This window comes from Oryza brachyantha, chromosome 6 (assembly GCF_000231095.2).
Source record: "Oryza brachyantha chromosome 6, ObraRS2, whole genome shotgun sequence".
Classification (NCBI taxonomy): domain Eukaryota; kingdom Viridiplantae; phylum Streptophyta; class Magnoliopsida; order Poales; family Poaceae; genus Oryza; species Oryza brachyantha.
In genome coordinates this window covers 5,564,159-5,576,895 of record NC_023168.2, presented here as the reverse complement: position 1 = coordinate 5,576,895, position 12,737 = coordinate 5,564,159, and the positions used below count along the sequence as shown (strand labels likewise).

Below are 12,737 nucleotides of genomic sequence, written 5' to 3'. Positions count from 1 at the left end.
CGATGGCGTCTCTGGCGTGGGGTGGAGACGATGGGTGGTGTGTACTAACGGACGCAGCTGCTCGGGCCCACTTACCAACTACACCCCTCTATTTCACAACGTAAGACTTTCTGGATTCATATATATACTAATAAATCCAATATATATATATATACTAGCAAAATGTCCTTGCGTTGCAACGGGTTTTAACCATATAATTTTATTTTATTTTTGGAATGTGCAAAAAAATATATTAATAAATTCAACTATTTAGTGTCAGCTTCAATAAATGCTGTTTTTTTAGAAAAAAATCTAAAATTTATAGAATTTCATCCCTATCTAAATATGTGCAGCGAACGTTAAAAATATTAGTGGTACCAATTATAAATATTGATTTAATGGTGATTTTAAAAAGTGGACACTTTCTTTTTCTTAATTTAGGAAGGTGTTTTTATTTGATTGGTTGAATATTGTATGTACTTATAATAAACTTTTGCATGGGCTTACCTTGACCAGATATGTTTTGATGAAAATATATAAATTCATAAATTTTGAATTTAGATTCAGCAAATTAGATAAAATGCATTAACAATGGCACGAACATGAAAAAAGTACAACTTGCACCAGGATGACTAAATACATACGCAATACATGAAGTGGAGAAAATACCATTTAAATCTACATGCACGGCGTGGATCATTATTTGTTACCATGTGAGTATATAAAAAAATAGTTAATAAAAATAAAAGCATTTATCTATTTTACAACGCACGTGCATTTTGCGAGTAACAATAAAATACTAATCATAAAACTTTTTTAAATAAGATAGACGATCAAATCTTAAACGTAGATAGTACAAAAAATACACTCTTTCTATAGCAGAGGTAATGTATGCTTCATTTAAAAAACAAATATTAAATTATAGAAAATTATTTATTTAAGAAACTTTTATATGAAAAGTTTTCCATAAACACACCGTTTAATAGTTAAAAAGGTATAATAACAGATATCATGCGAGTAACTTATCTTACTCGGTAGAAAAACAATTTGAAAACCATGCTAATACACGTGTATGCTGCCAATTCCAGACAACGAAAAACGTTCTCTAATTATCAACAAATTTTTACGAGTAGAAGGATAAACCAGTCTAAAACACTCGAAGCTAGCTTCGCTGCTTGAATTTAACAACATTAGTTGTAGTACAGTGGTGAGTTCGATCCCCAGCACCGGCGCTTGTAGTATGTTCCTTTTTTATTATTCGCGAGTGGGCCAACGGCGAGCGCGGACGACTGGGCCGCGAGCAGCACAGATAGATGAAAAATACTGGTAGAATCGTTACCGCTTTTTATAATAGTATATATATAATATACGTTTATCAATTAATAAATTTAGACAAGACTAAAAAAGTTTTTACGATATGAGGTTGTACCATGGTACACAAGCTAGCAATGTTAGATAACAGCAATAGTAAAAAAAATTTAATTTAATTTTGAGTTTTTTATCGCATTCTATTTTTTAAGTATTTTCTTATAGATAACTTAAAAATAAGTGTATAAAGTTTTACATGTAAATTATTTTTATGTCGTTAAGCGCATTCGTTTAAAAATGAGGCTCCGATTATCCTCGTTCCTCCTACAGGAATCGTCCCATGCTTTGGTTCCTCTCGTGAAGTGGAGATACTGATGGAACAGGAAAAAATGTAAAATTACATCTGCTGTCCTTAATTTTTTGCTTGAAGTTCCGTTTCCCATCATAAATTAGAAAGTTAGTTCACCACTTACTTTTAAAAATCATATATATAGCACCCTAAATTATATTTAATTGTGCTCTTTTTATTAATATAAGGTAGTGGTTCTTCACTAACGTGAACTTCGAGTTAATTTTGATAGCTGTTAGCCTAATTAATATCTGCATCAATAAAATATACTCCTGTTTATATTTTGATGCTGGTCAGTTTAAACTGAAAGATTAAATGAATGGAAATGCAGGGAGTACGTAGCAAGACTATACTGAAAGTAAACCACTTCCATTTTAGAATTTAGACGAAACATGAAAAATGTCTATAGGTTATTTACAACCAATTTTATAGTTAAGGAGCAACAGTGCTTTGATTCAGAGACATGCTTCAATATTCTCATCGCTTGGCTTTTCTTTATATTTATAAGCCATAAATTTAAATTTTCACTATTAAATTTGAGATTTTGAGGTTTTTTATTGTAATTTATATTCCTGCTTGGACCTTTTGATCACTATAATACGTATATAAAAGTTTTATTTATAAATTATTTTCTATTTATAAATATATTGTTACTACTCATGCGTGCTCATGACCTACGAGTCGTGTAGTAGCCTGCTACTCCTACATGAATATGACTAGGGACGAGAAGGCAAGTTGTTTACATTTTGTTACTGTCGTGTTAAAATGTTGCACTGGATTGTTTGCGTTTTTTTTTACTTATGTCATCGTTTTTTAAAACATATTGATGTTTACGTGAAACAAAATGTAGCTGTGAGTGATTTAGTTGTGTTTCAATATTTTATATATGAAACACTTTTTGGACACAACGTTGGTGGAATATTTTTCGCTTGGCGGTGTAACATTAAAGAATGATGTTTTATCTACAAAACTATTACCTCCATCCCTAAATGTTTAACGCCGTTAACTTTTTTTATACGCATTTGACTATTCGTCTTATTAAAAAAACTATCATATATGTAAAGCTATATATATGCATAAAAATATACTTTAACAATACACAAAATGATATAAAAATAATAATTAATAATTAAGTAAATCTTTTGAATTAGACGAACGCAAATATGTATAAAAAAATCAATGGCATCAAATATTTAGGGATGGAAGGAGTATATGTTTTAGTCATGGTTCAATTATGTTACGCTAATTTACTGTATTGAACATTTCAAAGTAGCGATGAAATATTATTTATATTAGTGATGGATCAGCACCCAAAATTTTACAACAAATTAAGCGTCCGACCTGTAGGTGGCTCCAAAAAGGTTTTAATCGAAGTTGAAGAACTAAAATGGATTTTATCCAAAAATGCTTACATATATTGTTACTTGATATACAAAATCTTTTGTGTACACTAACATCATTTTTGCACAACTATTTAATGATTAACAAATCGGATGGTTAAGTTCTTCATTTGTTAATATGTCTAAATCACCGTTGATCCCGATTTTAGGCACGATTCTTCCGTTCAGGTCTATCTACAGGCTGAGCTCGAGCGAGCTGCTCTATCGAGGCTTGAACTAATTTTCTTTTTAGATAATGAGATTATGTTTTTGCTTTAAAAATATGCCAGTGGTAATTGGTTATTACAAAAGTTACATGATGAATTGCTATAATTACTCAATCCATTATAAAACATAAATATTTATAGATGAATAAACAATAATTAAGGTTAAGAAAAAACTCTAAAGCTCCTTAATAAATGAGGATTGAATGAGGGGTTGGGAGGTGTGTGAGAATAAAATTGAAAAAGTTTTAATTAAAAAAATATTGATGAGATAACTTAATATTATGAATAGTATCAGAAATACCTACAACACAGTACAAAATCAATACATATTCTGAAAATATAAGAAAACTACTTAGCATCATTAATGGTATTAGAAATGCTTGCATTTTAAAATACAATAAAACTACTAAAAATATATGCCACCTATAGATATTTCCATTTATGATTGACAGTAATCATTATCTCTCCCAACATCTTGCAAATTATACATAGTTCTTGTATTTTTCAAAGCAAATCAGTAATATATGTAATAGCTACTTGTATCGATAAAATTGTGCTTTTATTGCTGTTAGTGATAAATGTTGAAACAAAGCAAAAGATAACTAAATACGTACTGCGAACTCAGCTAAAGTTTGAGCCGATATTGAGTTTGGCCTGATTAGATCCTTCAAAATGGCAAAAGTTTTGTCATTTTAAAGTACTTTATGGTATTTAAACACTAGGATAAAAAAATAACAACTTTGCATTTAACATTTGGCAATCTAGAGCAGCAAATTTTACCAAAAAGTGCATAGTGACGCGGACCACCTCTCACTGTTGCCAAAAAATGACAACTTTTACGTGTCTCTAAACACCAACTTACAAAAATACAATACCAAAACTTTTGCCACCAAAACTTTTGCCATTTGACATTCCAAATACATCTAAACATGGCCTTTTGTCTTTTTGGCTCGGATGTGGCTCGTGTTCAATTCGACCACTTGGTCCAAAGCTTGAGCAAATTTGTGTTCGGCATGTCCAACGAGAGCAGTATCAAACATGTTGCCATATTTTCATTACTAAAACTCATTACAGTGCCCTCGTAATAGATCATAGTATTACTCATTAGTGGACCATCATATTTATGGATAGTTAAAATATTTCTTCCAGCTTTGCACCAACTAACAATCTACACAATAATCATATTAGATATTTGGAAGTGCCTTATATCACATTGGTCTGAATTAGTTTTTCTTAAAATCACATAATTTCTTTAAAAATCACATGGATGTAACAATAATATAATTATAACTTAACTAAATAGTATAACTACTATATAACCTAAGTCTCATGTAAATAAAAGAATACCTGTAGCTTATGTCTACATACATATTATTCAGTGAAAAAAAATAGATGACACAATTATAGAAAAACCGATCAAAAATTCTTGTTTCTCCCAAATGAAAGCTGCACTCGGAGGGACGCGGATTCAGTGACATTGCACTGTAATATTTTTAATAACATTGGATACTAACATGTCCCACACAACTCGATGTCAAAAAACATAACGATACAATATCCTGAATCCGAATCCGCTTATAGCCTCGGACGACTGACTTACGAATGCCACCATCATAAACACGACGAACGCATCCAACCAAACTCAAACGTCACAGTGCAACACACTACCACATCTCTCTTACTTTGCTGGCCCACATTTAAGTGGGACCCAGATGTCAGCGAGGCGATAGTTCATCCTGCAGCGAGGATAGTTCTCTCTCACCTCCCCTGCTTTGCTGTGCCCTTCGACGAAAAAATATCACCGGAAACCAAATCGAAACGGACCCGCGACGCGGAGGTCACTCCCCTCCACCCCCCCACCCCACCCAACTTCCCACTTCCGCCCGCCTCGCCTCGCCGGCGGCGGCGATGCCCTTCTTCTCGGGAGGCGGCGGCGGCCGCTCGGGCGCGCTGCTCCCGACCACGTCCAAGCCCAAGGGGCACCACCACCTCCGCTCCAAGGGCCTCTCCTCCCCGGCCGCGTCCCGCCGCCGCGGGGCCCACTCCGCCTCCACGTCGTCGTCGTCCTCCTCCCGCCGTGTCCTCTACCTCGCGGCCGCCGCCTTCGCTGCGCTATTCCTCCTCGCCTTCCTCCGGCTCGGCTTCCCCTCCTCCTCCTCCCGCCCCGCTGTGACCTCGCCCAGCCACCCCCGCCCCCGCCTCACCCGCAGGCCGGCCTTCCGCCGCGACTCGGCCGCGGCGGAGGCGGCGGCCGCCGCCGTGGCCGCCCGGATCGGCCGCGAGGCGCACGTGGACATCACCACCAAGGACCTGTACGACCGGATCCAGTTCCTGGACGTGGACGGCGGCGCGTGGAAGCAGGGGTGGGAGGTCACCTACAAGGGCAACGAGTGGGACGGCGAGAAGCTCAAGGTCTTCGTGGCGCCCCACTCCCACAACGACCCCGGATGGCGCCTCACCGTCGAGGAGTACTACGAGAAACAGTCGCGGCACATCCTCGATACCATCATCGAGTCGCTCTCCAAGGTCGCTGCGATCTAAACCAGATTCGGTATTAGGGTTTTAGTGTGGTTTTTGACTCATAACTTTTTCTTTTTGTCATTTAGGATTCGCGCAGGAAATTTTTATGGGAGGAGATGTCATACCTGGAGAGGTGGTGGCGGGACGCCCCTCGGAAGAAGCAGGAGGCGTTCGCCAAGCTTGTGCGTGACGGGCAGCTGGAGATTGTCAGTGGAGGTTGGGTCATGAATGATGAGGTGAGATAGAATGAAAATTCGTGGTTTAGACCTGGGTTTTAGGAGCAGATTGCGGGTTTTACTTATTTGTTTGGGTTGTCTGTTGTATGCTTTTGGTATTCGAGGCATGGTATGATTCACATTTGTTGCCTGGTTACTAATGTAGTGGTTCGATTGGATTGTCCGTTATAGGTACGATTCACATTTGTTGCTTGGTTACTAATGTAGTGGTTCGATTGGATTGTCGGTTATATTTTTGGTATTCGAGGCATGGCATGATTCACATTTGTTGCTTGGATAGGAATGGAGTGAAATTTCATTTTATGGTTTACCTGATTGGCCCTCAGTTTCAATGGTTAGGAATCAGTTTTATGTTAATTTGATGCTGTGTACACACTGCTGTTTTGAATTATGCAAATGTGTTTTTTGATGGTCGATGCTCTCCAGCATACTGGTTCTATATTGATCTCATCAGTTTTCTAAACACCACTTTGTTGGTACACTTGAAGAGGAGATTCAGCACTGGATAAAGGATCAACAAAAACACTGATATGTCTAACATGTTTTCAATATTATACCTCTTGCCATGAGATACTTGGCACCCATTGTTTAATAAAACAGAACTTGTGATTTGAATAGATGATTGTTGCAATATTTCTTCTCATTATTCCTTGAGAACAGTTGATTCAGAGGAAGTATTTAGGCAGATCAAGTTTCAATTTGATGAATGAACTGTCTAATATTGCCTTTTTTGGGGTTGATGTAGAGGTCCTTGGAGGCATGCAAATTTAGTTTCATTGTTTCCTATGTGTTGGTTTGATACCTAGTTATAGATTTTCTGATCAGAAGTATTTGATATTTTTTCCTTTTTAAGAATAAGCTACATGTAATCCTCTTTTGTTCTTGCAGGCAAACTCCCACTATTTTGCTATCATAGAACAGGCAAGTACACTCGAGTCTTTGTGCATCATTTATATTTTTATCTTCCCTGTGCTAAATGTGTCATGTTCTTACCTAATTTATTCCTTATGCTTAAATAAAGTGCTCCATTCCTTTTCATATTGTATCACTGACCTGGAATACGTGTAAAAGTAAATTGTACATATTGACAAAAACACCTTAGGACAATGCCCTGCAAACATGTATTCCCTCCGTTGCACATTATAAGACTTTCTGGCCTTGCCTAGATTCATATGTGTGTTAGTGAATCTAGACACATATACAAAATATATTCATTGATATACGGATGAATCTAGGCAAATCCAGAATGTCTTATAATATAGAATGGAGGGAGTATTTAATGCCACCTGCTGTCATGTGTTTTTGCTATTTGAGCTGCACCTGAGTGTTCTTCAATAGCATTGACATTCTGCATATATAGTACAATTTAACAAGTGAAAAAGCGTATGCCTGGACAAATACACCTTGGTCTGTTCTCCAATTAAATAAAGTTATCACAGTTTTTGTTGATACAACCTTGGTCTGTGTTTATATGGCATTCTTGAAGGAAAAATACAGGGACAATCTATTGTGGATAGAATTTTGCAATATGTTCGTGTTTTAATGATCTCACCATTCAGTTACATGTGTAATAATTCATAATAAAAGGTTTCAATGAAGACACTTTATTTTTTAGCACAGGTTGGTTCAGCAATATGCACCTCTTCTGATTATCAAAAGTATGAACTCAGAATCACTTTTTTTTAACAAGAAACCCTTGATAACTAGATTTTGATCATAGTCCTTAGATTTGACCCTATTTTAATGATAGTTGTACTGCCTGATTTTGTATAGGGAAAAGTTTGCATACTTCTATTATATTCTCACACCAAAGTCACATTAATCTGAACCAACCTGCAATAATGCACATACCTATAATTTTCAGTTATAAGACTATTATATATGGGCTGGAACAATTATTTAATCACAATGATCTTTTCTATTCTTCTTCCTCAGATGATGGAGGGAAACATGTGGCTCAATGATACGATTGGAGTTGTCCCTAAAAATTCTTGGTCAATTGATCCATTTGGTTATTCAGCTACCATGGCTTATCTGCTGAGGAGAATGGGTTTCCACAACATGTTGATCCAGCGAACACATTATGAATTGAAAAAGGAGCTTGCGATGAATAAAAACCTTGAATATTTATGGAGGCAGAACTGGGATATAGATGAAACGACTGATATATTTGTTCATATGATGCCCTTCTATTCTTATGACATTCCTCACACCTGTGGACCAGAACCAGCTATCTGCTGCCAGTTTGACTTTGCTCGAATGCGTAGCTTCAGCTATGAATCTTGCCCATGGAGATTTGATCCAGTTGAAACAAATCCTGATAATGTGCAAGAGAGAGCGATGAAACTTCTAGACCAATACAGGAAAAAGTCTACCCTGTACAGAACGAATACACTTCTCATTCCTTTGGGGGATGATTTTCGTTATGTTAGTACAGAGGAAGCAGAAGCACAGTTCCGCAATTATGAAAAGCTTTTTGATTACATAAACTCTAATCCCCATCTTAAGGCTGAAGTAAAATTTGGTACCCTGGAGGATTACTTCACCACACTGAGAGATGAAGCTGAAAGGATAAACTATACACGCCCTGGTGAGCTGGTTTCTTCTGAGCTGCCAGGTTTTCCAACACTGTCAGGTGATTTCTTTACATATGCTGACAGAAATCAGGATTACTGGAGTGGTTACTATGTATCAAGGCCATTCTTCAAAGCAGTTGACCGTGTACTAGAACAGACACTCCGTGCCTCGGAGACTCTGAGTTCTTTTGTTCTAGGATACTGTCAGAGGCTTCCATGTGCAAAACTCTCTATCAGCTTTTCACACAAGCTGACTGCAGCTAGGAGGAATCTGGCACTTTTCCAGCATCATGATGGTGTAACTGGCACAGCTAAGGATCATGTTGTAGTGGACTATGGAACTCGAATGCACACATCATTGCAAGACTTGCAGCTTTTTATGTCCAGGGCGGTTGAAGTGCTTTTAGGTGATCTCCATGACAGATCTGATCCTACCTTACTATCGCACTTTGAGCCAGTGCAGGAACGGTCAAAATATGATGTTCAACCTGTATACAAGGTTCTCAACCCTCGTGAAGGGAAATCACATTCTGTTGTCCTTTTTAACCCGTTAGAGCAAACGAGGGATGAGATTGTTATGGTTGTTGTAAGTAATCCTGATGTATCTGTTCTCAACTCAAATGGTTCTTGTTTGAAAAGTCAAATTTCCCCCGAGTGGCAGTATGTCAGTGGTGACAAGGTTTCTACTGGCCAGCACCGTCTCTATTGGAGAGCTTCTATTCCTGCACTAGGTCTGGAGACCTACTATGTTGCTACTGGTTATGAGGATTGTGAAAAAGCGACTCCGGCTGTGGTAAAGGCATTCACAACTGCTGGGCAATTTCCTTGCCCTGAACCATATGGTTGTTCAAAACTGGAAGAGAAAACAGTGGAGATGAAGAACTCTTACCACACTCTCTCTTTTGATGTAAGGCACGGCCTCCTCCAGACAGTCACTCGCAGCAAGGATGAGAAACACACTGAGATTGGTGAAGAAATTGGCATGTACAGCAGCCATGGTAGTGGGGCATACTTATTCAAACCAATAGGGGAAGCTCAGCCTGTTGTTGAGGAAGGAGGATATTTCATCCTTAGTCAAGGACCATTGGTTCAAGAAGCCCATTCCCTTCCAAAGACAGAGTGGCAGAAGTCACCTATCTCACATAGCACACGCATTTATAGCTGTGGAGACTCCATACAGGATATGCTGATTGAGAAGGAATACCATGTTGAACTTGTGGGCCATGTATTTAATGACAAGGAGCTGATCGTCAGATTCAAGACAGATATTGACAACCAAGGAGTCTTCTATTCTGATCAAAACGGCTTTCAGATGAGTAGGAGGCAGATGTATGATAAGATCCCTTTGCAGGGCAATTATTACCCAATGCCATCACTTGCTTTTTTACAGGATTCCCTAGGCAATCGGTTTTCAGTACACTCCAAGCAGTCATTAGGGGCAGCAAGCTTAAAAAATGGGTGGCTGGAGATTATGTTGGATCGGAGACTAACTCAGGATGATGGTCGTGGTCTGGGCCAGGGAGTGATGGACAACCGGCCTATGAATGTAATCTTCCACCTTCTCAGGGAGTCTAATGTTTCTGCTTTGCCTAAAACCCACAGCTTACTAACTCTTCAACCATCTCTTCTCTCCCATCGTGTGGGTGCACACTTGAACTACCCAATGCATGCTTTTGTGAGCAAAAAAAGTCAAGAAAAATTGTTCAAGCTTCCTCAACAGACATTTGCTCCGTTAGCTGCTCCTTTGCCCTGTGATGTACATGTTGTGAACTTGAAGGCCCCTCAGCCTCTAAAATTTCACCATTCTGAAGCAGTTGAAGCAAGATTTGCTATTTTGTTGCAACGAAGAGGCTGGGATGCATCATTCTGCAGAAAGGGTGGATTAAATTGTACAACTATTGGAGAAGAGCCTGTGAATTTGTTCTACATGTTCAAAGATCTTGCAGTTCTGGATGTGAAGGCAACTTCTCTGAATCTCTTACATGACGACCCTGAAATGCTAGGGTACCTTGAGCAAATTGGTGATGTAGCTCAGGAGGGAAACGTTCTTATCTCACCAATGGACATTCAGGCATACAAATTGGACCTACAGCCACAATCATCGCAGGAAGAGTAGTATGTCGAGCAGTTTGTTGATTTTGATCTGTGCTTCTAACAGGAGATGATGGCTTTATCCGGAACAACTCATAGTTGCATAATGATTCTACTGGAGCGTCTGCTCTCCACATATATCTGCTCTACTTCCTATCAATATCAGGTGATTATCGAGATTCTCTAAGTTGTAAATATAGAGGCATCGGGTACTTGGATGACCTTTGGATACTATCCTCATAATTCATCTCGGCTGTTTCCAGCAACCTTCCGATACACACAGGTGCATATACTTCCTTTCTTCTTGGTGATTGTTCGACAAATTGTAAGGTTGGGGCAAATTCAAGCAAGTAAATTGATGTAGGAGTAGTTTACATTTCTTTCTGCTCAAGTGCAGATCTGCACTTCTGCAATGCTATTACAGCTTCTGCATGCTTGCTGCTGTAGTCTGTAGTGTTATATCTCTTTTAGTGCTACCATAGTACAAATCTGAACCTATATGTATGAGCAAAATTTTATGTACCTCCTTTTGGTATCTGACTTTTGTAGTGTGATCACAGAACCTGCTGGCAAGATCTGAAATAGTGTAGACACTTAATTCTTGCTTTCAGCGTTTTCACTTGTACAGATTATGCTTTTAAACATTTTCTGAAGATTGCTCGAACATACCTGGGTTATTTCTGGGTCTTATGCATCCGTCCCTGCTACAGACCTCACCAATATTTGCCAGTTCTTGTCACCGGAAAACGGTGTTAAATAGTATTGTTTATTTATTTCTTCCAGGAGTGAAAAGTGTTTTAACTTCCTGTATACTTAGGGCCAGACCTAAGAAGCGGCCTGAAGGCTACTTTACATGAAGGACTGTGACCATCGGTTACCAGTACTCCTTCCGTTCCATATTAATAATAAGACTTTTTTGATTTTGTCTAAATTTATTCATATATCAATGCATATGTTTTGTATGTGTGTTGATTCATTAGCATGTAAATGAATCTAGGCAAGACTAGAATAATCTTATAATGTGGAATGGATGGAATACTATATTAGTTATGAGATCAGAGATGACAGGTTGGACTTGGTATAACTCATCACCATTGAATCACCAAATAAACAGCAAGGCTAAAGTTTTAGGGAACAATGAACATATATGTTCATTTCTCAGGGCACCATTCAAAGTAGGGTCATGTGTTAAATATTAAATTGGTGTTTATGAACGTCTGATTGCTCGGTTAGGCGCAAGACCATGAAGTAGAACACGCAAGTTGGCCTTATAGTTTAATAGTAGAACCAAGTATTAGCTAATCAGAGTTCACACTTATTTTTCATATATAGCTATATGTGTAATGCAGCTATAGGCCACTATAAGCATTAATATGTATAATAGATTAGCTTCATTATTTTTCTTATTTCTCTTTCTCTCACTTATGTATTTAATGCATCTATCTTAGAACATGTATAAAGGTACCTCTTGTATGAGAGCTCACACTTTTAATTTTTCATATGTTCTTTTCTCTACATATGCTATACATATGCTATATATGCTTATAGTTGACTTATAGTTTACTATTAAGGTACCTCATTTTATAGTTGGTCTTTGTGACCAGGGATTAAAAAAGGAACTCCAAATACCCCTACAACTTATATGTGTTTCTAGTTTCTCCTTTCCCGATGACTACGGGTTTCTCTCGCTGTGCAAAGAGGTGATACTGTCATTTCTCAGGCTTGTTTTAAAAAACTAGCACATTACATGCTTTCAATTATAAGAAGTGTACTATCAACTTTAGGTGATGTATTTCTAAATTTGAGTTCGCGGAAAACCAAATTTCCCAGAGCTAACCAACTAACCAAGTTATATGACCTTCCAAGGCTACGTTTGTTGCTCCATATAAGTTAACTTATTTCCTTGTTTTCTATGTGCACGTTTCCCGAACTATTAAACAATATATTTTTTGCAAAATTTTTTATAGAAAAGTTGTTTTAAAAAATCATATTAATATATTTTATATTTTTTAATAATTAATAATTAATTAATAATGTATTAATCTATTACTACGTTTTTTATGTCAGGATAA

At 37.6% G+C, this 12,737-nt stretch overlaps 1 protein-coding gene across 2 annotated transcripts; it reads left to right on the top strand.

The window, feature by feature from the left end:
* Nucleotides 1-5,049: 5,049 nt before the first annotated feature.
* LOC102707404 (alpha-mannosidase 2) lies at nucleotides 5,050-11,331 on the top strand. 2 transcript variants are annotated; one of them, XR_005812003.1, is made up of 5 exons: nucleotides 5,050-5,768; nucleotides 5,849-5,998; nucleotides 6,887-6,919; nucleotides 7,934-10,831; nucleotides 10,929-11,331. XR_005812003.1 is itself a non-coding variant. In XM_006655898.3 (4 exons), exons 1-4 carry the CDS (start codon nucleotides 5,151-5,153, stop codon nucleotides 10,688-10,690), a joined length of 3,558 nt encoding a protein of 1,185 aa, XP_006655961.3. In that variant the 5' UTR covers nucleotides 5,050-5,150; the 3' UTR covers nucleotides 10,691-11,331. The 2 variants fall into 2 exon arrangements, 1 of the variants encoding a protein (XP_006655961.3); XM_006655898.3 differs by having other exon boundaries at nucleotides 7,934-11,331.
* Nucleotides 11,332-12,737: the final 1,406 nt, after the last annotated feature.

Bases quoted from the DNA above. Each gene is read 5' to 3' on its own strand.
- LOC102707404 (XM_006655898.3), top strand. From the start codon at position 5,151: ATGCCCTTCTTCTCGGGAGGCGGCGGCGGCCGCTCGGGCGCGCTGCTC. The intron at 5,999-6,886 runs GTGAGATAGAAT...TTGTTCTTGCAG, and splicing joins GTTGGGTCATGAATGATGAG to GCAAACTCCCACTATTTTGC. The intron at 6,920-7,933 runs GCAAGTACACTC...CTTCTTCCTCAG, and splicing joins ATTTTGCTATCATAGAACAG to ATGATGGAGGGAAACATGTG.